This window comes from Grampus griseus (assembly GCF_964374135.1).
Source record: "Grampus griseus genome assembly, chromosome: 1".
Taxonomy (NCBI): domain Eukaryota; kingdom Metazoa; phylum Chordata; class Mammalia; order Artiodactyla; family Delphinidae; genus Grampus; species Grampus griseus.
The window spans coordinates 77,320,569-77,340,176 of record NC_139017.1 but is presented as its reverse complement, the minus strand read 5'-3'; the positions used below and the strand labels follow the sequence as shown (position 1 = coordinate 77,340,176).

The 19,608-nt window shown below is 39.3% G+C and overlaps 1 protein-coding gene across 1 annotated transcript in view; it reads left to right on the top strand.

Annotated features, from left to right (window-relative positions):
• LOC309839056 (flavin-containing monooxygenase 5-like) overlaps positions 1 to 19,228 on the top strand; it is a 29,315-nt gene extending 10,087 nt beyond the window's left edge. The window contains exons 3-9 of the mRNA XM_082680561.1: positions 734 to 922; positions 2,860 to 3,022; positions 4,576 to 4,718; positions 7,603 to 7,802; positions 11,522 to 11,874; positions 17,492 to 17,564; positions 18,720 to 19,228. Coding sequence (XP_082536687.1) covers positions 734 to 922; positions 2,860 to 3,022; positions 4,576 to 4,718; positions 7,603 to 7,802; positions 11,522 to 11,874; positions 17,492 to 17,564; positions 18,720 to 19,065 — 1,467 coding nt within the window. The 3' untranslated portion in view covers positions 19,066 to 19,228. The remainder of the gene's footprint in view (positions 1 to 733; positions 923 to 2,859; positions 3,023 to 4,575; positions 4,719 to 7,602; positions 7,803 to 11,521; positions 11,875 to 17,491; positions 17,565 to 18,719) is intronic.
• Positions 19,229 to 19,608: the final 380 nt, after the last annotated feature.

Here is a 19,608-nt window from a genome sequence, read left to right as displayed (position 1 = left end):
TCTTACGTCATGGCAATCAGGTGACAGCTGGGACTGGACGTGTGCTATGACCTCCCTGCTCACATATTTAGAACGTCAGCTGGGATAACTAGACCTTCTGGGGGCTGGCTGCACATCTCTCTATCCCAAACATGCTCTTCATCTGGCTAGCTCAGGCTTCCTCACAGGATGGTGGTCTCAGGGTAGCTGGACTTCTTACGTGGCTGCTGACTTCCACCACAGCAAGCTTTCTAAGAGACTCAGGCAGAAACTGCAAGTTTACTTATCACTTAGTCTTGGAAGCCATTCAGTATCATCCCAACTGCATGCTGTTGGTCAAAAGCAAGTCATAAAGACAACTTAGATTCAAGGGGAGGAGACCGCACGAGGGCACAAATACTGGGAGATGTGAAGGGTTGTGGGGAGGGGACTTTTTTCTTTTTATTTTGGCTGTACGCGGGCCTCTCACTGTTGTGGTCTCTCCCGTTGCGGAGCACAGGCTCCAGACACGCAGGCCCAGTGGCCATGGCTCACGGGCCCAGCTGCTCCGCGGCATGTGGGATCTTCCCGGACCGGGGCACGAACCCGTGTCCCCTGCATCGGCAGGCGGACTCTCAACCATTGCGCCACCAGGGAAGCCCGGGACTTTTTAAATTGGCATTTCTTTCAGAAAACATTTTCAAATGTTTGTTGGCTGTTTATAAACCATGACCTTAATTCTCAAGTTGCCATGAATGCTTTTTACTTACTGCAGGAAGAACCTGAAGAAGGGAGGGCCAGTATTTACAAGTCAGTGGTCATCAACACTTCTAAGGAGATGATGTGCTTCAGTGACTACCCCATCCCAGATCACTATCCCAACTTCATGCACAACTCCCAGGTCCTGGAGTATTTCAGGATGTATGCCAAAGAATTTGACCTTCTAAAGTACATTCGATTTAAGGTAGGGAATTTCGTGGGTATCTCTGTGTTTTGAGTTGTTTGTCAAGTAAATGAATAACTGGTCTTATTTACCAGTGCTTAGATCGGTTTGATATCCTCATGTATCTATTCTATCCAGAATCCACTCTTTGTCTTCCCTGTGTCTCAAAATATTCATGGAAAGGTCCCTCTTCTATGTATTTTGACTGCAGATCCAGGAAGCCACCTTCATTTCATTGCCTTCATTCTATATCATTTGATTACAATAAAACAATGAGGGGAACTGACAGGTATGGGAACTTTAAAAACTTCTGTTTCCACAACTTGCTGCTTAGCCCTTTTATACTTTCTGAAGTACTTTCCAGTGCATTATTTATGTGATCACAACAACCCAGTGAAGTAGGTATTGAAAAGTTACGAGGAAGCAAATAAGTTAACTCTGGCATAGAGGGAGGAACATTGAATTGGGAAGCAAAAACTTGAGTTCTAGTCTTTGCTCTACCACTAATCAACTTGTGACTTCAGACAAGTAAGTTCCTCAACGTTGATGTATCTTAAGTTTATTTGTAAAACAAGATGCCTGTACTAGATCACTTCACTGGTTCCTTCCTGCTGTAAAGTCTTCTGTGATATTCCTATCATTCTAAACCATGACCATAAAAGAATCAATACTCTGACAGCTGGCAAAAAGCCCAAATCTTCTACCTTCTGATCATTCTACTAAATCATGCCTCTTTCTCTTTCACAACAAAATTAAAATGGCAATATCCAGTGATGACTTCCAAAGTCAATCATTTACAGCCTAGCGGTCCTTCTCTTCACTTCTTTAAACACTTATTGAAGAGGTTTGTTACCATACTAAACAGTGAAGACACAAAAACAAAAAAAATTAGTGATTTCACAGTCTAGTTATAGAGATAGAAAAATGAAGAGAAATTTCACTGTAAATATAATTATTAAAAATGAAGAGTTAGTGATAAATGCCACAGAAATCTATACATTGCAGCTCAGAGGAGGGTTGCTTAACCCATCAGGGCATGAGGCATCAGGCACCAGGAAGGTTTTCTTAGAGGAGATAATCCCAAGCTAAATGTTGAAGGGTGAGTATCTCCAAATGAAGAAAGAATAAAAGGATGATCCAGGCAGAAGCACCAGCCTGTGTAAAAGTAAGAACATGATCGAGAGGAACAATAAATAGTATAGGATGGCTCGGGTATACAAGAGGGGTATCTCTATTAGTCAACCAAGACATTAGGGTCATAAACCCAGAAGCACATAGAACACATTCTTAATGTTTCCTTAACCTGGGTAGAGTAACCCATATTTATTACTATTTTTTAAAGCTAAAAATTGTGCCACTGCCTATCCCATCTCACACCTTCTTTCTTTATCGTTACTTGTAAAATGGGCATTTATGGGAGTCAGAGAGGTTCATTTACATAAAATATGAGCCACTGAGATGTTTCTCTACTCTATTAGGAAAGGGAGCCCTCTAGCTCAGTCACAAGTTTAAGGCCAGACAGTGAGAACAGGACTTGCGGTAAGAAGGCATCAGAGGGTCTCAGGATGTCTGGGGGTATGGGGAGGAATAGGCATTTCGTGCATGGAGTGTCTCAGAATCACAAGAGAAGCCCAAACTTTATTCAAGTATCACATTGCCCTAGGGTATGGTCCACGAGAACTAGTAATTTGCACTTCTCTAGAAGCAGAGGAGAGTGCAACATTAGTCTGCCAACTCTGTTTCATTTAGCTTGCCTCATGGAAGTTTTCTCACTCTGACCACAGCCCCAAACAAAAAAGTTCTGATTTGTGGAGTATGAAAATGAAATACCCCTGCATGAGGCCTGTTAGGCGGTATCAGCCCTTTGTTTACCCTCTGCAAGGAGAGTCCTGTCAGGGAAGATGTCCACTATATGGGCTGTGGTTATAGTGCCCTGTGGCTACCCCTTTACTTTTCAGACCACCGTGTGCAGTGTGAAGAAACAGCCTGATTTCTCCACTTCAGGCCAATGGGAGGTGGTCACGGTATCTGAAGGGAAAAAGGAGGTGAATGTCTTCGATGGAGTTATGGTTTGCACTGGCCATCACACCAATGCTCACTTACCCTTGGAAAGCTTCCCTGGTAAGTAGCCTACAAGGAAGGAAGACACTTGAACTATGCCTGTGACCTGATCCCTAAAGAATGGGAGGAATGTGGTCTGAGTGATTCCTATCTTGGGATGAAATAAAGCTTATCCTAATTCTGCATATTCTTCTGAAAGGTGATGGGGTAACTTGTATTAACGCTATTTAGGAGGTAGAGATACCAGTAATTTGGGGGACTAGAGGAAAATTAGAAGGCTCTATATTTAGTTTTACAATAATTTTAGTTTTTTAAGGATAAAAGTTGATCTGCATTAGATTGAATGACGGAATTTTTCTTCTTAATTTTTGTTGGAGTATAGTTGATTTATAATGTTGTGTTAGTTTCTGCTGTACAGCAAAGTGAGTCAGTTATTCATATAAATATATCCACTCGTTTTTAGATTCTCTTCTCATATAGGTCATTACAGAGTACTGAGATGAGTTCCCTGTGCTATACAGTAGGTATTTATCAGTTACCTATTTTATATATAGTAGTGTGTATATGTCAATCCCAGTCTACCAGTTAATCCCTCCCCCACACCTTTCCCCCCTGGTAACCATAAGTTTGTTTTCTACATCTGTGAGTCTATTTCTGTTTTTTAAATAAGTTCATTTGTACCATTTTTTTTTAGATTCCACATATAAGCGATATCATATGATATTTGTCTTTCTCTGACTTACTTCACTCAGTATGACAATCTCTAGGTCCATCCATGTTGCTGCAAATGACATTATTTCATTCTTTTTTATGGCTGAGTAATATTCCATTGTATATATTTACCACATCTTCTTTAACCTGAATGAGGGCTTTTTTAGCAATCGAGGAAATAAACAGAAATATTGAGTTTCTAAGGAAGAAAATAAAGCTTAAAGAAAGAGTTTAATTACAGTCTTTGGCCTGGATTTTCATTCTGAGAGGAAAAAAGCACTCTATGTATAGTTTAGTGTATATAAGAACATATATACTCCAATTAGAATGGAAGTAGGTATTTACAGATGATGAAAAGAGGGGGTGAGGGATGGGCAAAATAGGTGAAGGGGATTAAGAGATAGAAGCTACCAGTTATAAAATAAAAGTCACAGGGTTGTAATATACAGCACAAGGAATATAATCAAAAGACTGTAATATCATAATAACTTTGTATATTGCATAATCTATATAAATATCAAGTTACTATGTTGTACATCAGAAACTGATATAATATTATAAGTCAACTACACTTCAATTAAAAAAAATAAAGAGGGTGAAAAGACAAAAGAGAATGGAGGTTTTCTGAAGCAGTTTGGATTTGTGAGCCCACGGGTCTAAAATGCTAACAGATCCTGAGTTCAGCAGACTACTTATAATAAGGAAATCACAAGGTTCCACTCTGAGGTGATGGGAAAAGAAAACAGGCAAAAATATTCAGAAAGTCAACAGTGCACCTGAGTAAAAGGAGAACATACAGAGAATATATGCATAAACTCTACACACTGCAAAAAAAAATGAATGATTTAACAAATGATATCAGATAAACCATCACCCAGTAATAATTTTCCCTTCTCTTGCAGGAATTGAGAAGTTCAAAGGACAGTACTTCCATAGTCGAGATTATAAGAATCCAGAGAGTTTCACTGGAAAGAGAGTCATTATAATTGGCATTGGGAATTCTGGAAGCGATCTGGCTGTGGAAGTTAGCCACACAGCCAAGCAGGTTTGAATTAGTAAATTATTTACTTTGCTTCACCAAGGAAGCTGCAGGTGGACCCAGCAGAGTGTATGCATACCTGCACACAGCCCATCAGTGCCAATGGCAAATGCTGGGCTTGGTTTCACTGCCTCAGTTGGCAACATTATGATTGATGATGTGATGGAGACAAGGTTACAAGTTAGATTCCCATAATTCACTTGGCCTCACACTAAGGAATTTGGTCATGATCACAAACTGTGCTCATAATCTCACTCAGCTGTCTCTTCAGAGTGTGCCTCTGGCTTTTAAGAAGACCAAGTGATTGCTGGGAGAGCTTGTTAGAATGCAGCATTCAGAGTGTGGATCACCTGTTGGCCAGTAGAAGTGATAATGCTCTTATCTGAAGGAAAGTGTACTCAGTCACTGAAATCTTTTAACTCATAGGATGTTTGGGGAATTTTCCTCTTCATTATTCTTCACTCCCCAAATGGAAAACAGAAGCAGTCTAATCCTTCTAAAGACAACATGGGTATCAGAATGAAAAGCATCCACATTGTGGCACAGGCAAGCAGCTCTCCCCAGCCTTTGCATACAATTAGGTAACACAGAATAACATTTACTCTAAAGGAATTTCTATGTCCTTGACGTTTTTTGGTTTCCTAATTTGTTTTTTGTATCATAGATTTTTTAAAAAAATAAATTTATTTATTTTAGTATTTATTTATTTTGGCTGTGTTGGGTCTTTGTTGCTGCGCACGGGCTTTCTCTCTAGTTGTGGTGAGCGGGAGCTACTCTTCGTTGCAGTGTGCAGGCTTCTCATTTCAGTGTCTTGTTGCAGAGCACGGGCTCTAGCCACGTGGGCTTCAGTAGTTGTGGCACGTGGGCTCAGTAGTTGTGGCCCATGGGCTTAGTTGCTCCGTGGCATGTGGGATATTCCTGGACTAGGGCTCGAACCCGTGTCCCCTACATTGGCAGGCGGATTCTTAAACACTGGGCCACCAGGGAAGCCCTGTATCATAACTTTTGAACTGGGAAAAAAGTATCTTCATTATAAATTCCTAGAAACAGACATCATGAATATATTTTGTTATGCATGTCTTTATTGAATCATAATTTTGTTGGCAATAGGTAAATGCCTGGTTGTTCTTCAGTAACTTTAAGCTGTGCTTCTCCACAAATTGTTTTTAAATTATTTTTAAAAATAGAAGTTTAATGCCACAACTTTGTTAAATGAACTTTACCCACAAACTCCATTCAGTAACACTTCCCAGGTCTATCCTCATCTATCCCCACAAAACTGATTTCATATATTACTCCATGAATTAATTCAACAAGCATTTATTAGGAAATAGGTATATAAACAATAAAGGGTATGGGTGCTATGATAAAAGAATGTACCAGGTATGTGGTGGGGACCGAAGGCATGAGCTTTCTTTAATACCATTGGCTTGTTAAATGGTCAGTTATAGAGGAGCTGGGCCTTACAAGAACTGAAGAATTGTAAATTGCCAAAGAACAAGGCAGCAAGAGCGGGTGGAGGTAAGGTGGTTGTGTCTGAGAAAGCTTTGTGACGTATGTATTTTTGTCACTATTTTATACATAGAGAACTTTTTAACTGAAACTCTGAGCATTTACATTACTCATAACCTATATTTAAAAAGTTATCTAGACTGCACATAAAATCATTTGATTTCTAAGACCACACAGGCTCTTTCAATTGTGACACATAAAAGTGCTTATTTATGATAGCGGTTATGGTCACCATCGGTGAGAATATAGGTATGAAGTACATAATTAGCCCTCTATAGACAGGTCACCGTTTAACATGAAATGTTAGACAAAACACCATAAAACAATGTACTTATATAGCTTACAACCCGGGAAACTATCTCCAGAGAGTTTTATAATATAAAGTGATGCTTTTGCCAGGTAGTTGAATACCAAACTTTTTATCAGCTCTGAATGTGGACTTTAGCCAGCAGATAACAGAAAGACGGACCAGCTCCCTTTGTGCTACTTGCAATCTTCAGTATTTCCCTTAAATAATCGATGAAACATTACTTAAGCACAGGCTTTGGAGTCAGACTTAGGGCGGAAATTCAGCTCTACCACTTAGTGTTATATGACCTCAGGCAAGTTATTCATCCTCTCCATTCTTCTCACCCATATAAAGGACATAACAATACCTACCTCAAGAGGTTGTTGTATTGATTAAATAAAAAAATAGATAAAGGACCTAGTACAGCGATTTACAGGTTACAATTCTCAATACAAGGAAGTGATGCTGATGATAGGTAGGGGACTAAAGGATGTATATGCTCTACCTCCCACCTTGGAGAAAACATATTTGGAAAGATATAAAATAAGAATATATAATGTTACATGTCAATATAAGTAAGTTTTTTGTAATAATGTAAACAATGTCAAAGGCAAAATAAAGACTGAAGGTTTTGGATTAATGATGTCCAGTTGCTTTCAGCTTTACTGTTCCATGATTTTAAATGAGTTGGACAGGGGACAAGTGCTAGAGAAGTTCAGAAGATGGAGAGAAAATTATCAGCCAGAACAGTCAGTGGTATCTTCATGGAGGAGGGAGACTTGATCTGGATCTGAAAAATTAATAGGCTTTGGAGAATTAAGCTTTTCAGGGAGGCATAATGACATTAAACAGAAATGCACTGGTAGTTCAGAGCAAGACAGAGTCTTGGTCAGTGACTACCCCAATTTAATTGTAAGCTTAGTGTTTGAAAAGAAAATGGCAGGAAATTTTAAAATATATATATTACCAGGGAATGAAAAGCCAGACTAATGAGTCTGAACTTCATCTTGAAGAAACTGGGTTCCCATTCCTTCAGAGAAATGAGTCAGAGAACGGCAAAAACAAACATTTTTTTCCCCCATGCCTCAGGTTTTCCTCAGCACCAGAAGAGGGGCTTGGATCTTCAATCGTGTCGGAGATTATGGATATCCTTTTGATGTGTTGTTGACTTCTCGATCTCAACATTTTATGAGGAAGATTTGTGGTCAATCATTAGCAAATATATTTTTGGAAAAAAAGATGAACCAAAGGTTTGATCATGAACTGTTTGGCCTGAAGCCTAAACACAGGTATGTTCCCAGGCTGGGAGGTGGGCAGTAACAGCCAAGGCAAAGAATAAGGACTGTTCCCATAGGCTAATAGTAGGGTTACCTCTATGTTTACATAAAGCAAGTCCACAGAATCTGAGATTAGATTTCTACCTTTCCCCCACAGAAGTTGAAGATCTACTGGTCTATAATTTTCAGGCTGTAATTCTCCTTGGCATTAACCATTTTTATCATTCCCTGAGGTACCAGTTCTTTTTACATGATGCCCAACAGCAACAACAAAATGGTAATAGAGGGCAGGGCATCTTTCATTCATTCATCCAACAAACTGAGCATCTGTTATGAGCCAAGCATTATACTGGCATGAGAATACTGAGACTAAAGACCTAATAGTAATACTAATAGTAATAATAACACCCTACCTTTTTGAGGACTTAATATAAGACAAGCACAGTGCTAAATGAGTTACGCGCATTATCTCATTTAATCCTCACAGCAGCCCTATAGGTTGGTACTATTTTGATCTCCATTTTGCAAATATAAAAATTGACACTTAGAGAACCTAATTTGCCCAAGATCACACAAGTAACAAATGACAGACTGGAGAAATGGATATTTCCTTTAATACTCTACGAAGAAGACAGACAATAGAATATGATAAAGAAATGCATGGAGTCCTATGAGAGTATGAAGGATAGAAGTCCTCACACAGCATACAAGGTAGACTGTGATAGCATTTCCAAAGGCTGATTTTAAATGCTGTTTTCCCTTCCGACTTTTATTTTATTTTTCATAAATTTATTTATTTATTTTTGGCTGCATTGGGTCTTTGTTGCTGCACGTGGGCTTTCTCTACCTGTGGTGAACAGGTGCTACTCTTTGTTATGGTACTTGGGCTTATCGTGGTGGCTTCTCTTGTTGCAGAGCATGGGCTCTAGGTGCTCAGGCTTCAGTAGTTGTGGCATGCAGTCTCAGCAGTTTTGGCTCACGGGCTCCAGAGCGCAGGCCCAGTAGTTGTGGTGCATGTGCTTAGTTGCTCTGCAGCATATGGGATCTTCCCGGACCTGGACTCGAACCTGTGTCCCCTGTATTGGCAGGTGGATTCTTAACCACTGCGCCAACAGGGAGTCCAATGTTTAGGTTTACTTGCTATAAAATAGTAAGTACAATAAGCACCCATATACCCTTCACTTAGATTCACCTATTATTCACAGTTTACTATATTTGCTTTCTCTCTCTCCCTCTCTCTGGAGATAGATAGATCCATACATATATGGCATCCATATATACATACATGTAGTCATACATTTTTTTTTCTGAACCATTTGAGAGTAAGCTGCAGTCAGTAAGACACTTTACCCTACATTCTTTAGCATATATTGCCTAAGATAAAGGGCATTCTTCTACATAAACATAATTATCACACTTAGTAAATTTAACATTGATAAAAATACCATTACCTAATATATTGCATATTCAAATTTCCCACATTGTTTCAATAATATTGTAGCTTTTTAAAATTTTTAGCCGTGCCATGTGGCTTAAAGTGAAGAATCCTAACCATTGGGCTGCCAGGGAATTACCTGTAGCTTTTTTATTTTTAAATCCAAGATCCTGTCGGGTATTACACCATTGCATTTAGTTGTCATATTTCTTTAATCTCTCAGTCTGAAATAAATCTCTCTTTTTTTGACATGGATTTTTTTAAAGAATTGAAGCCATTTGTTTTGCAGAAAGTCTCTAAATTTGGACTTTCATAGCTGTTCTTCCTCTATTATATTTAGGTTAAACAGTTTTGGTGTGAATTCTCATAGGTTATGTTGTGTCTTCTTGGTGGATCACATCAGGAGCTGTATGATAGCAGCTTATTGCATATTAATGATGTAAAATTCGATCACTTGGATTAGGTGGTATCTACTAGGTTTCTTTACTGTAAAGATATTTTTTCCTTTGAAATTAATCAGTGGGGTGATATTTTGAGACTGTGCCTGCCAACAACCTTTCAGGAATTTATTTCGCCCAATTATGGAAACTGTAGCATCCATAACTTTGGTGATCACAAAATATATTGAGTTTATATGGAATAATAGAAGAGAGTCAAACAAATAGGGTAAGGAAGTAGCATTCTAATTATAAATACAAGGTCTTGGAATAGCAAAAAATACATTATGCTCTGAGACCTGCACACAGTTTGGTTTGGCTGGACTACAGGCAAAGATGGAAGAGTGACTGAGTACATCTCCTGGTTCACTGGGCAGATATATGAAAATGTTTGTATGCTCTGCTAAATAAAAAGTTTAGAATGAAGACAGCCCACAGCCACTGCAAGATTTTAAGCAGGTGAGTGACATAATAATAAACACATTTTGGAACAATCACTCCAAAAATGATGTAGAAGATAGACTGAAAGGGGATGGAGCAGGAGGCACTAGAGACAGCTGTAATGGCCCAGGTGAAACAGCACAAGTAAAACTATTCTGGGGGTGTTAAGAGGAGAAAGCGTGGCCTTGGTGACCAGATGTAAGACTCACAGTTTTGTGGCTTGGGCCACAAAATGTGGATGGTGGTACTGTTAGTGAACAGGAGTAAGTTTGGAGAGAAAGATGAAATGATGAGGGAATGAGAACAGAATCTGTACCTAAAGGTTTGCGTCAAAGAATTACTAAATGCAGCAAACCAGTAATACTGTTTAAACATATCTTGTTCCTAAGAAGAGGCCAGCTCTGTCTGAACATGATGGGCTGAGGATTCTCACAGCTGTTAACACAGGATCCAAGGATTCACACTGCTTTTAGAAAGGTTCTGCACCTTATCCTATGTTATTTCAAGGAAACACCACTTACCATGCCTAGAGTATCTCAAGGGAGTTCATAAAAAAACATTTGATATAAATCCTAAAATCCTAGGCTGTGTGACCTTGGGCAAGCCAGTTAACTTCTTTAGGCCTCAGTTTCCTCCTGTATAGGACCTGGATAATGACAACTGTCCTGCCTCCTTCATTGGGTTTGCATGAGATTCAAATACGTTAATGTACGTAAAAACAGTTTATAACTGTAAGTCACTATACATATGTAATTTATTATACCTTTTGGAAAATGATGGTCCAAGCCTGGCTCTTGGGCCTTTGAAGCGGAAAAGAGACTCAACAGAATGCTGATAGTCCAGTTCCGCAGATTTCTTGATAAATGGATAGAAGCTACTAGACTGTGGCCTTATCATATCACTGAGAGCTTTATTAGACCTTGAGAAACCATGCACGTACTCTTCAAATAAAACAATCCTTCCCTCACTTCTCCAACAGCTTCTCTTTCAATGCCATCGAGGGTCAAACTTTTTTTTTTTTTTTTTTCTGCGGAACGCGGGCCTCTCACTGTCGTGGCCTCTCCCGTTGCAGAGCACAGGCTCTGGACACGCAGGCCCAGCGGCCGTGGCTCACGGGCCCAGCCGCTCCGCAGCATGTGGGATCTTCCCAGACCGGGCCACGAACCCGTGTGCCCTGCATCGGCAGGTGGACTCTCAACCACTGCGCCACCAGGGAAGCCCCAGGGTCCAACTTTTACTCTGAGATCCTTACCTTTATCAAGCTGGTATACATTAGATCTTTCCCAAATTTCATGAATAAAGGGAGACTATTGGCATATTGATTAACCACCTCAATCAAAATAGAATTTTACTTACATGGTAATAATCTCTCTCTCTCATGATCTCTCTCGTTTTTCCTTCTTTATCATCTTTCACAGAGTTCTGAGTCAGCAACCAACCATAAATGATGATCTGCCAAACTGTATAATTTCTGGCTTGGTGAAGGTGAAATCAAACGTGAAGGAATTCACAGAGACAGCGGCCATATTTGAGGATGGCTCCAGGGAGGATGACATTGATGCTGTTATCTTTGCTACAGGCTATAGCTTTGCCTTTCCTTTTGTTGAAGATTCTGTCAAAGTAGTCAAAAACAAGATATCTCTGTATAAAAAGGTCTTCCCTCCTAACCTAGAAAAGCCAACTCTTGCAATCATAGGCTTGATCCAGCCCTTGGGTGCCATTATGCCCATTTCAGAGCTCCAAGGACGCTGGGTCACTCAAGTATTTAAAGGTAAGTGACCATGCAAGATGACTACCGAATTACTTAGTGGTTTGTTTAATTATGTTTATGTTCTTGCTTATAAATAGCTGAGACAGCATGTATGATTGTAACAGTGCCTGGTACAAAATTAGTGCTCAAAAATTAATTTTTGAGGGAATATAAAGTAGTAACTTATAATCATGGACATATAGCAGAATCTCCTAGGAAGTTTCCCCAAAACAGACATGTTTTTCCTGATGGTGTTTATTTAATAAGTCTGGTGTGGGACTGACATAAGATTGCTGAGAAAATGTTCCCCAGGTGATTCCAATATGCACTCCAGTTTAAAATCCACTCATCTAGATTTTAGATAACTGATACATATTTGTGAAGCAAAAGAATTTAATCTTCTTTCATTATAGTTAGAGAGAGTCACATATAGAAGTGCTGTGATTTCATTTCAGACAAAAATTAAGAGCTGGTTAAAGACTAGTCCAGAATGAAGAAGATTCAGCCACTCAAAGTCTTACTTTCCCCCCTTTATATTCCCTCTTTCAGAAAGTTTTGGCTAGGAAAACATGAGAAAAAACTTTGGGGTTTGGGATAGTAGGCTCAATATGAATCAGCAGAATGATGTGGCTTCCAAAAGACTTAACTATATCTGGCATCATTAAAAAACTGTAATGTCCTGGAATTTACAACTGTTCTTCCCTGAACTGCTGAGACCACACCCAAAGACATTTTAAAAGTGAATCTGGAGTACATTAAAAGGAGAGAGACAAGAGTGGTTAAGGGGTTTGAAAATGTGCCATTTGAAGTACAGCTAAAGGAGCTGGAGAGGTTTGGCCTGGAGAGGATAAGATTTTGGGGAGATATGGTTCAGATACCTGCAGAGATTCCCCATGGCAGAAGGTTTTATATATTTGCTTAGTATCACTTCAAAGCGTTGAACCAGAACCAAGGAGTGAAATTTTGAGGGTTTGTACAATATTAGCTTAACATTAAAAATAAACTTTGGTCAGGCCAGTGTGGAGTAGATTCAAGCCTCAGAATAGGGAGAAATCAAATGACTTTTAAGGTTCCTTCTAACAAAAAAGTTCTTTGTACAATTACTAACGTTTAATTAAAACTATTCACAGTTCTTGTTGAGGGACTTCCCTGGTGGTCCAGTGGCTAAGACTCCACACCCCCAATGCAGGGGGCCTGGGTTTGATCCCTGGTCAGGGAACTAGATCCCACATGCCAAAACTAAAGATCCAGCATGCTGCAAAGAGGATCCTGCGTAGCACATCTAAGACCTGGCACAGCCAAGTAAATAAATAAATATGTTTTTAGAGAGTTCTTATTGAAATTACAGATTCTTCTTCCCTAGTGAAGATCCTCATGGTAGCAGAGAAAAAAGAAGCAATGATGTTAGAGTTGATAGATTAAAAAACTTTTCCAAATTTCCCCAAAGTTCTTTCATTTCTTTTTTTTTTTTTTAATTTTTTGGCTGTGCCCTGAGGCATGTGGGAATCATAGTTCCCCAACTAGGGATCGAACCCACGCCCCCTGCAGCGGAAGCATGGAGTCTTAACCACTGGACTGCCAGGGAAGTCCCAAAGTTCTTTCATTTCTTAATTCATTTTAATTCTATCCAGTAGATCATGTACTCCTTGAGCACTGGACCAGCAATCCAATGCAAGTAACCCTTTAAGTTGGCTTAATTCCAGTCATATAAAGAGAATCTTTTAACTGGGTCAATTAAGTAAGAGGAAAAAGTTGCATTAAAATAGGCCACAGCATCTTGTATATTTTGAACAACTGAGACTCTTTTCCAGGACCAAGTGAACCATTGAGAGGATTAGGGAAAATGAGTTATTGGGAAGATTACGCATTATGGCTACGGGATTAGGGGATCTTAGGGGAAATGCACAAAAAGCCCAGTTTCCTCTGCTAGCAAATCTTAGTGCTAATCCCTCTAGCTTTCTTCTAACCCTTGGAAGGAAGGAATCATCAGAGAATCCCTATAACTTTATCAACTTTCCAAAAGGAACCCTGAGTTTATTGTTCTACTCTCTGCTTACCAAATCCTTGCTTTCTCATCACTGAATTCTGCTTTCACTGTACCAATTTTAAGACCTTAGAATCAGCTAGTTTCTCCCATTCTTTCAAACCTGCCCAACTCAGCCTGTCCTCTTCCCTGGCCTGTCCTTTACCCACCAAGCCACATTTCCCTTCCTCCTTTGTCCTCTAGAATTACTATTCTCTTGTCAAGAAAATATTCCACACTTTTATAGAACACTGAACCCACTTGCTTACCTTGACAGAAATCTAGTTTTCTTTTGTCTCATTTGTAGCCCTCTCAAGAGCCCTTGCAAGTGTTCCACTTTCATTTAGTAACTTTCTTCCCTTGCAAACCGTATGAAATGATACCAATTCTCCGGATCACAAGGAAGCATTATGTTATAGCATGGCATTCACATTCCTCCACAAATTGGATACAGGCTGCTTTCTCAGGCCTATCTTTTGCAGGTCTTTACCATCCATCCTACAATCTTCTAGATGCACTGAATGACTTACCCACTATGCAGCAAACACAGCAGGTACTCTTGTACCTTATGTCTTTGCTTCTGTTGCTCTCTCTGCCTGGTATGCCTCCCCTTTACTCGTTATTTGTGTGGAAAAAGCCTGTTTATTTCCTCCCTCTCTTTGTAGTATATTGAAAGCTCTTTAAATAAAAGAATAATGTTTATTTGCCTTTGTCTTCCAAGTCTAGACCAGTGCCTAGCACATGGGAGGTAGCTAATACATCTCTATTCAGTGAATGCAAGTTTAGTTTTGGAGGTTTTCTAAACTCTACAGTAGAAAGTTCTTATCTGAGGATCTCAGCTTATGAACTACCTTCTCAATTTCAGGTCATGGTAAAAGGCTGGACTGGACTGAAAGAGCAGAATGGCAGCCACACCTCCTTTCTCTTGTAACATAGTCTTTACATTTAAAGTGCAGGGACTAGTCAGGATTACATAAATACAATCTGACTTAGGCCTGAGAGCCGACTGAAAGACTTAGTTCCACAGAGTTAAAATTCAGGCTCACCCCCTTTGAACCTTGTCTTGGAACACTTAGGAAATCTCTGAACTTCAGTTCCCCACTGTTCTTCAACAACATTCTTCAGCTAACATTTACTGGCCTCTTAGTATATGCCAGACCCTCTGCTAGGTGCTGGAGATACAAATATGACCAAATAGAAAATTCCTATCTTTATGGAACTCAGAGTCAAGCAAGGGAGACAAGTAAACAGACATTTAATGTGTTCATTCATTCAGCAGGTATTTACTATATCCTAAACAAGGGTCCAATAACAATGTAGAGGAGCTGGCTATGGGAGCAGAAAGGAATAAGTACCCAATTCTCCCTACAACTGCAAATACACTGTAAAAAAGAAGAGTTTACTAAAAGGACAAGGCCATCTTGACCATCTTGACCAGAGAAGAGAATAATTAGTAATATTTATGCAAAGTTAGAGAAAATGACAAAATAAACCAACTCCTGAGAACTATAAGGAGTTCAGAATTCTGGAGAATAAAGTATTATAGGAATTAAAGAAAATGAAGCTGGAGATATTTATAGAGGCAAAACCAAGAAAAATCCTTAGGTGCCATGCAAGAAGTTCACATTCAATGTAGGCAATAGAGAACAATTGAAGGATTAACGGGCAGAGGGGGAGTCAAATCAGATTTGTAATTCAGAAGATGTGTTAGAGGGAAATGAAATGGGAAATAGGTCAGTTGCGAGCCTTTGACAAAAGTCCAAGAAAGGCGTAATGAGGGCTTTAAACTAAGGTAAAGGAATACAAGGAGACAAATTTGAATGAAATTTCATTGGTGAATTTGAAAAGATTTGGATGGAATGTATGTTGGAGATGAAAGCGAGAAAAAGAATCTGCTCAGGGCTGTGGCCATTGATGTAAACTGGTAATATAAGAGGAGGAGTAAGATAGGAAGGAGGGAGATACATATGGTAAAAATGACATGTGCCTGAACGAGGAAACACTGCAACAACAGTATCAATGAATTAAGAACTGCGCCACCTGATACAGTACACATCTTTATATATTCCTATCTATTTACCTATCTAATTTACAGTGATTTTTTCTTTGGTTGGGTTTTTGTTTTGTTTTGTTTTTTGGATGAATTGGCTGTGTCACAGGCAAGAAATGACCTCCTCCTCCATAATGTTTCTACTTAAGAGAAGTAAAAATTACGGTGGTTCTATGAGAAATAATTTGGAAATCAACTCTCAAACTGTGTTTCATGAGCGTCTTAAGACCTGTGATTAACTTCAAATGAAGCATTTCAGTGATTCCTCATTGAGTTATGAACATACGTAATAATTCCCAAGGCTAAAATGAAAAGAACACACGGCAAAACACAAAAGGCTATTTCTTGAGGGTTGAATTTGAGTCTCATGTTTTAAGAGGGACACACCAGGATAGTTACTAGAGTGTGCCTAGAGAAGGGTAACCAATGTGGCAGAAAATGTGAAACCTGTTATATGGGGAACTGTTAAGGCTTTAAGGCTGATAATGGGAAGACTTAAAGAAGTTATGACAGTTGTCTCAAATGGTTCAAACGCTGTCATTTGTTAATACTAGATTCCATGGCCCTAGAAGGCAGAGCTAAGTCCACTGGTGCCAGTTGCATGGAGCCAGGTTCTGGGGTCAATGAAAAGAATAATGTTCCAGCAAGTAGAGCAGCCAAACAATTAAATCATCTCCTCAGGTGATGAGATCCCCATCACCAGAGATATTTAAGGAGGAATGAGATAACCACTTGAGAGTACTTGTAGAGAGGATTGTATTAGGTAAGATATATTCCCATTCTAAAATTACACGTTCCAGAATTTTGTGGAGTAACACTTTAGAGTTGGGTGTGGCTAAAGTTTTCTACATGGCATAGTGCCTGTAAATCCGGGCATAAAGCTAATCATTTAAATTGAGAGTTGTCTATGTCAACTTAAATACTATTCTACCTTTGTCTAGCCATGTCCTTGGTGTTAAATTCCTGCTACTGGAACTGTTCATTGGTGCTTAAATTTATCTGTTAAGATTGGGTATTATGAGTTGCCCTTGACCTTACCCCTCACTCTCAGTAAATTAAAAAATTTAGAAGGTAAGGCTTATCTTCCATGGAACTGTAGGCATACAACAGGACTGAGAGTTTACTTTTACTTCCTTCTCCCTGTGGTATAAAGCCTCTTTGTTAATAAGAGTACAAGTACAGGTGTGTTTCCCATATTCCTCCCACCCTTTTACTTTGTACCTCATTTTCCATATACTTTTAAGGCCATTTATCATTTCCTCATGTCCAGATTTCATTTCCCAATTGAAAAACTATGTTAGGAAGGAGGCAGGTATTGGTTGGAAAGCAGATTCGGAGAAATATCTTCCAAAGACAAAGTAGAAAAGAGTAAACTACTGAGGTTAATATGATTATATTCTGGTGGTGGTAGGGTAAGGTGATCAAGCGAAGGTGTAACCTCCTTGGTACAGACAACTAGCCTGTATTCCTTTGAATTTTCCATAGCATGGTAATTGTTAATAGGGTTAGAGTTCATACTGAGGTAATTTTAATTTTACACTTAAAATTTTGATTTTTCTCTTTAGGGATAAAGACATTGCCCTCACAAAATGAAATGATAAAAGAAATAGCTAAGGTTCGAGAGGATATGGCCAAAAGGTAAGAATTCTCCTAGGAAGATAGGTGGTTATTTTTTCCCACTTCTTTCTTAATAAGAGCAATGTTGTACTGTATTCATTGTCCTCATGTCTGTTTAAGGATTTAGAGTATATGTTGAAGGAAAAGGAAATAATAGTTTGTGACAATAGAATAGAGAAATACCACCAAGTGGTTTGAATATGGATGGGAAAGGAGAGAAAAGCTTAAGAAAATTCTATGTTTAGGGCCTAAAAGAAAAGTCAAGTAGGAAAGAGCACATGGAGAGAAAACCAGGTATATTATTTTGGCAAGGATTACTTGAAGGGCTATTAGAGCTGCCAGAGAAAGGAAAGGCAGTGATGAATTAATGAGAGGTAGAGATGGTTAAATTACAAATCAGTAGGTAGATTTACAAATCTGCAGAGGCCACTTTGCTGGCTGTCATGTGACAGCATACTCAGGTCACAGTGGCTCTTGGTATGAGTAATCTATAGGATCTGGGAAGGTGGTACCATCAGCCAGTATTTTAGTGCTTGGGTGGACACATTTAGCAGTCTGAATTTCAGAACTTGTGCTTATTCACTTGGTGATCTTTATTTGAACAAAGTTGATGTTGATGAAGTTCCTAAATTTTTGTGGAAAAGTCAGAGGCACAATCATCCCATGCCCAAAGACGTGGTTTTCTTCAATTGATTATGCCAGCATAACTCTCCCTTCTGAAAGGAGGAGAAAACACTTTTTTATTTAACCCTGATACCCTTTCTAGGTGCTCTCCTATTTTCCTCCTTCCTTTCACTGCCAAACTTCTACAATATATAATCTACATTATATATATTGACTTGTAATCCTTTCCTCTATGTTCTCAGCTTATCTATTTCTTCCACATCCTTCAACGACTTATCATAGCTCGATTTTAACTACCCTCTTCTACATTTCTATTTAGGAGTCTAATACCACATGATTTACCAAAAGTCTTACATTCTTCTCTGTTTCATGTGTATCTATCTTATCGAGTCCAGTGGACTATAAGGCCCTTAAGGATAGAGACAGTGTCTTTCTTCACTATTTTCTGCAGCTCCTAGCTCAATATTGAGCCAAGAGCAGATAGGAAGCATTGATTAATTGATGGAGTGACTGAATTGTTAATAGGCATGGCTTCTGTCTTCTCTGCTTCAGGTACGTGGACAGCCAACGCCATACCATTCAGGGAGACTATATAGATACCATGGACGAGCTTGCTGACCTGGTGGGCGTCAGGCCCAATCTGCTGTCCCTGGCCTTCACTGACCCCAAATTGGCATTACAGTTATTTTGGGGACCCTGTACTCCAATCCAGTATCGGCTACAGGGCCCTGGAAAGTGGGATGGAGCTCGAAAAGCTATCCTCACCACAGAAGATCGTATCAGGAAGCCGCTAATGACAAGAGTAACTGAAAGCAACAATTCCACAACTTCAGCAATAACAATGGCCAGGTTTATGCTGGCTGTGGCTTTCTTTGCTATAATTATGACCTATTTTTAGCTGTTCCATTGTCACTGTCCCAGTTTTCTTTGAAAGCTGGATCTGGAGATGCCTTCAGAACCTGACAAGATTGAACAACTCTCAGCTTCACACTGCCCAGAAAGCTACTTTTATTTCTCTTTCCAAAGCATTAATCCTTTTTTCCTCTTTTCCCTACAGTGAAACTCAGCTTTTCATTTGTACTGACTTACCTCCCTTACTCTTATGACCCATCACTTTTTCCTTCCAGTAATTCCTGGACTGTGAGCTCAGGTACTCTGTTAGTCATCTTTGTTTGTCCTTAGCAGAGTTCCTGACATGTGGTAGGTGCTTTCTTTTCTTTTTTTTTTTGACATGTTTATTGGAGTATAAATGCTTTACAATATTGTGTTAATTTCTGCTGTACGACAAAGTGAGTCAGCTATGTGTATACATATATCCCCATATCCCCTCGCTCTTCAGCTTCCCTCCCACCCTCCCTATCCCATCCCTCTAGGTCATCACAAAGCATTGAGCTGATCTCCCTGTGCTATGCAGCAGCTTCCCACTAGCCATCCACTTTAC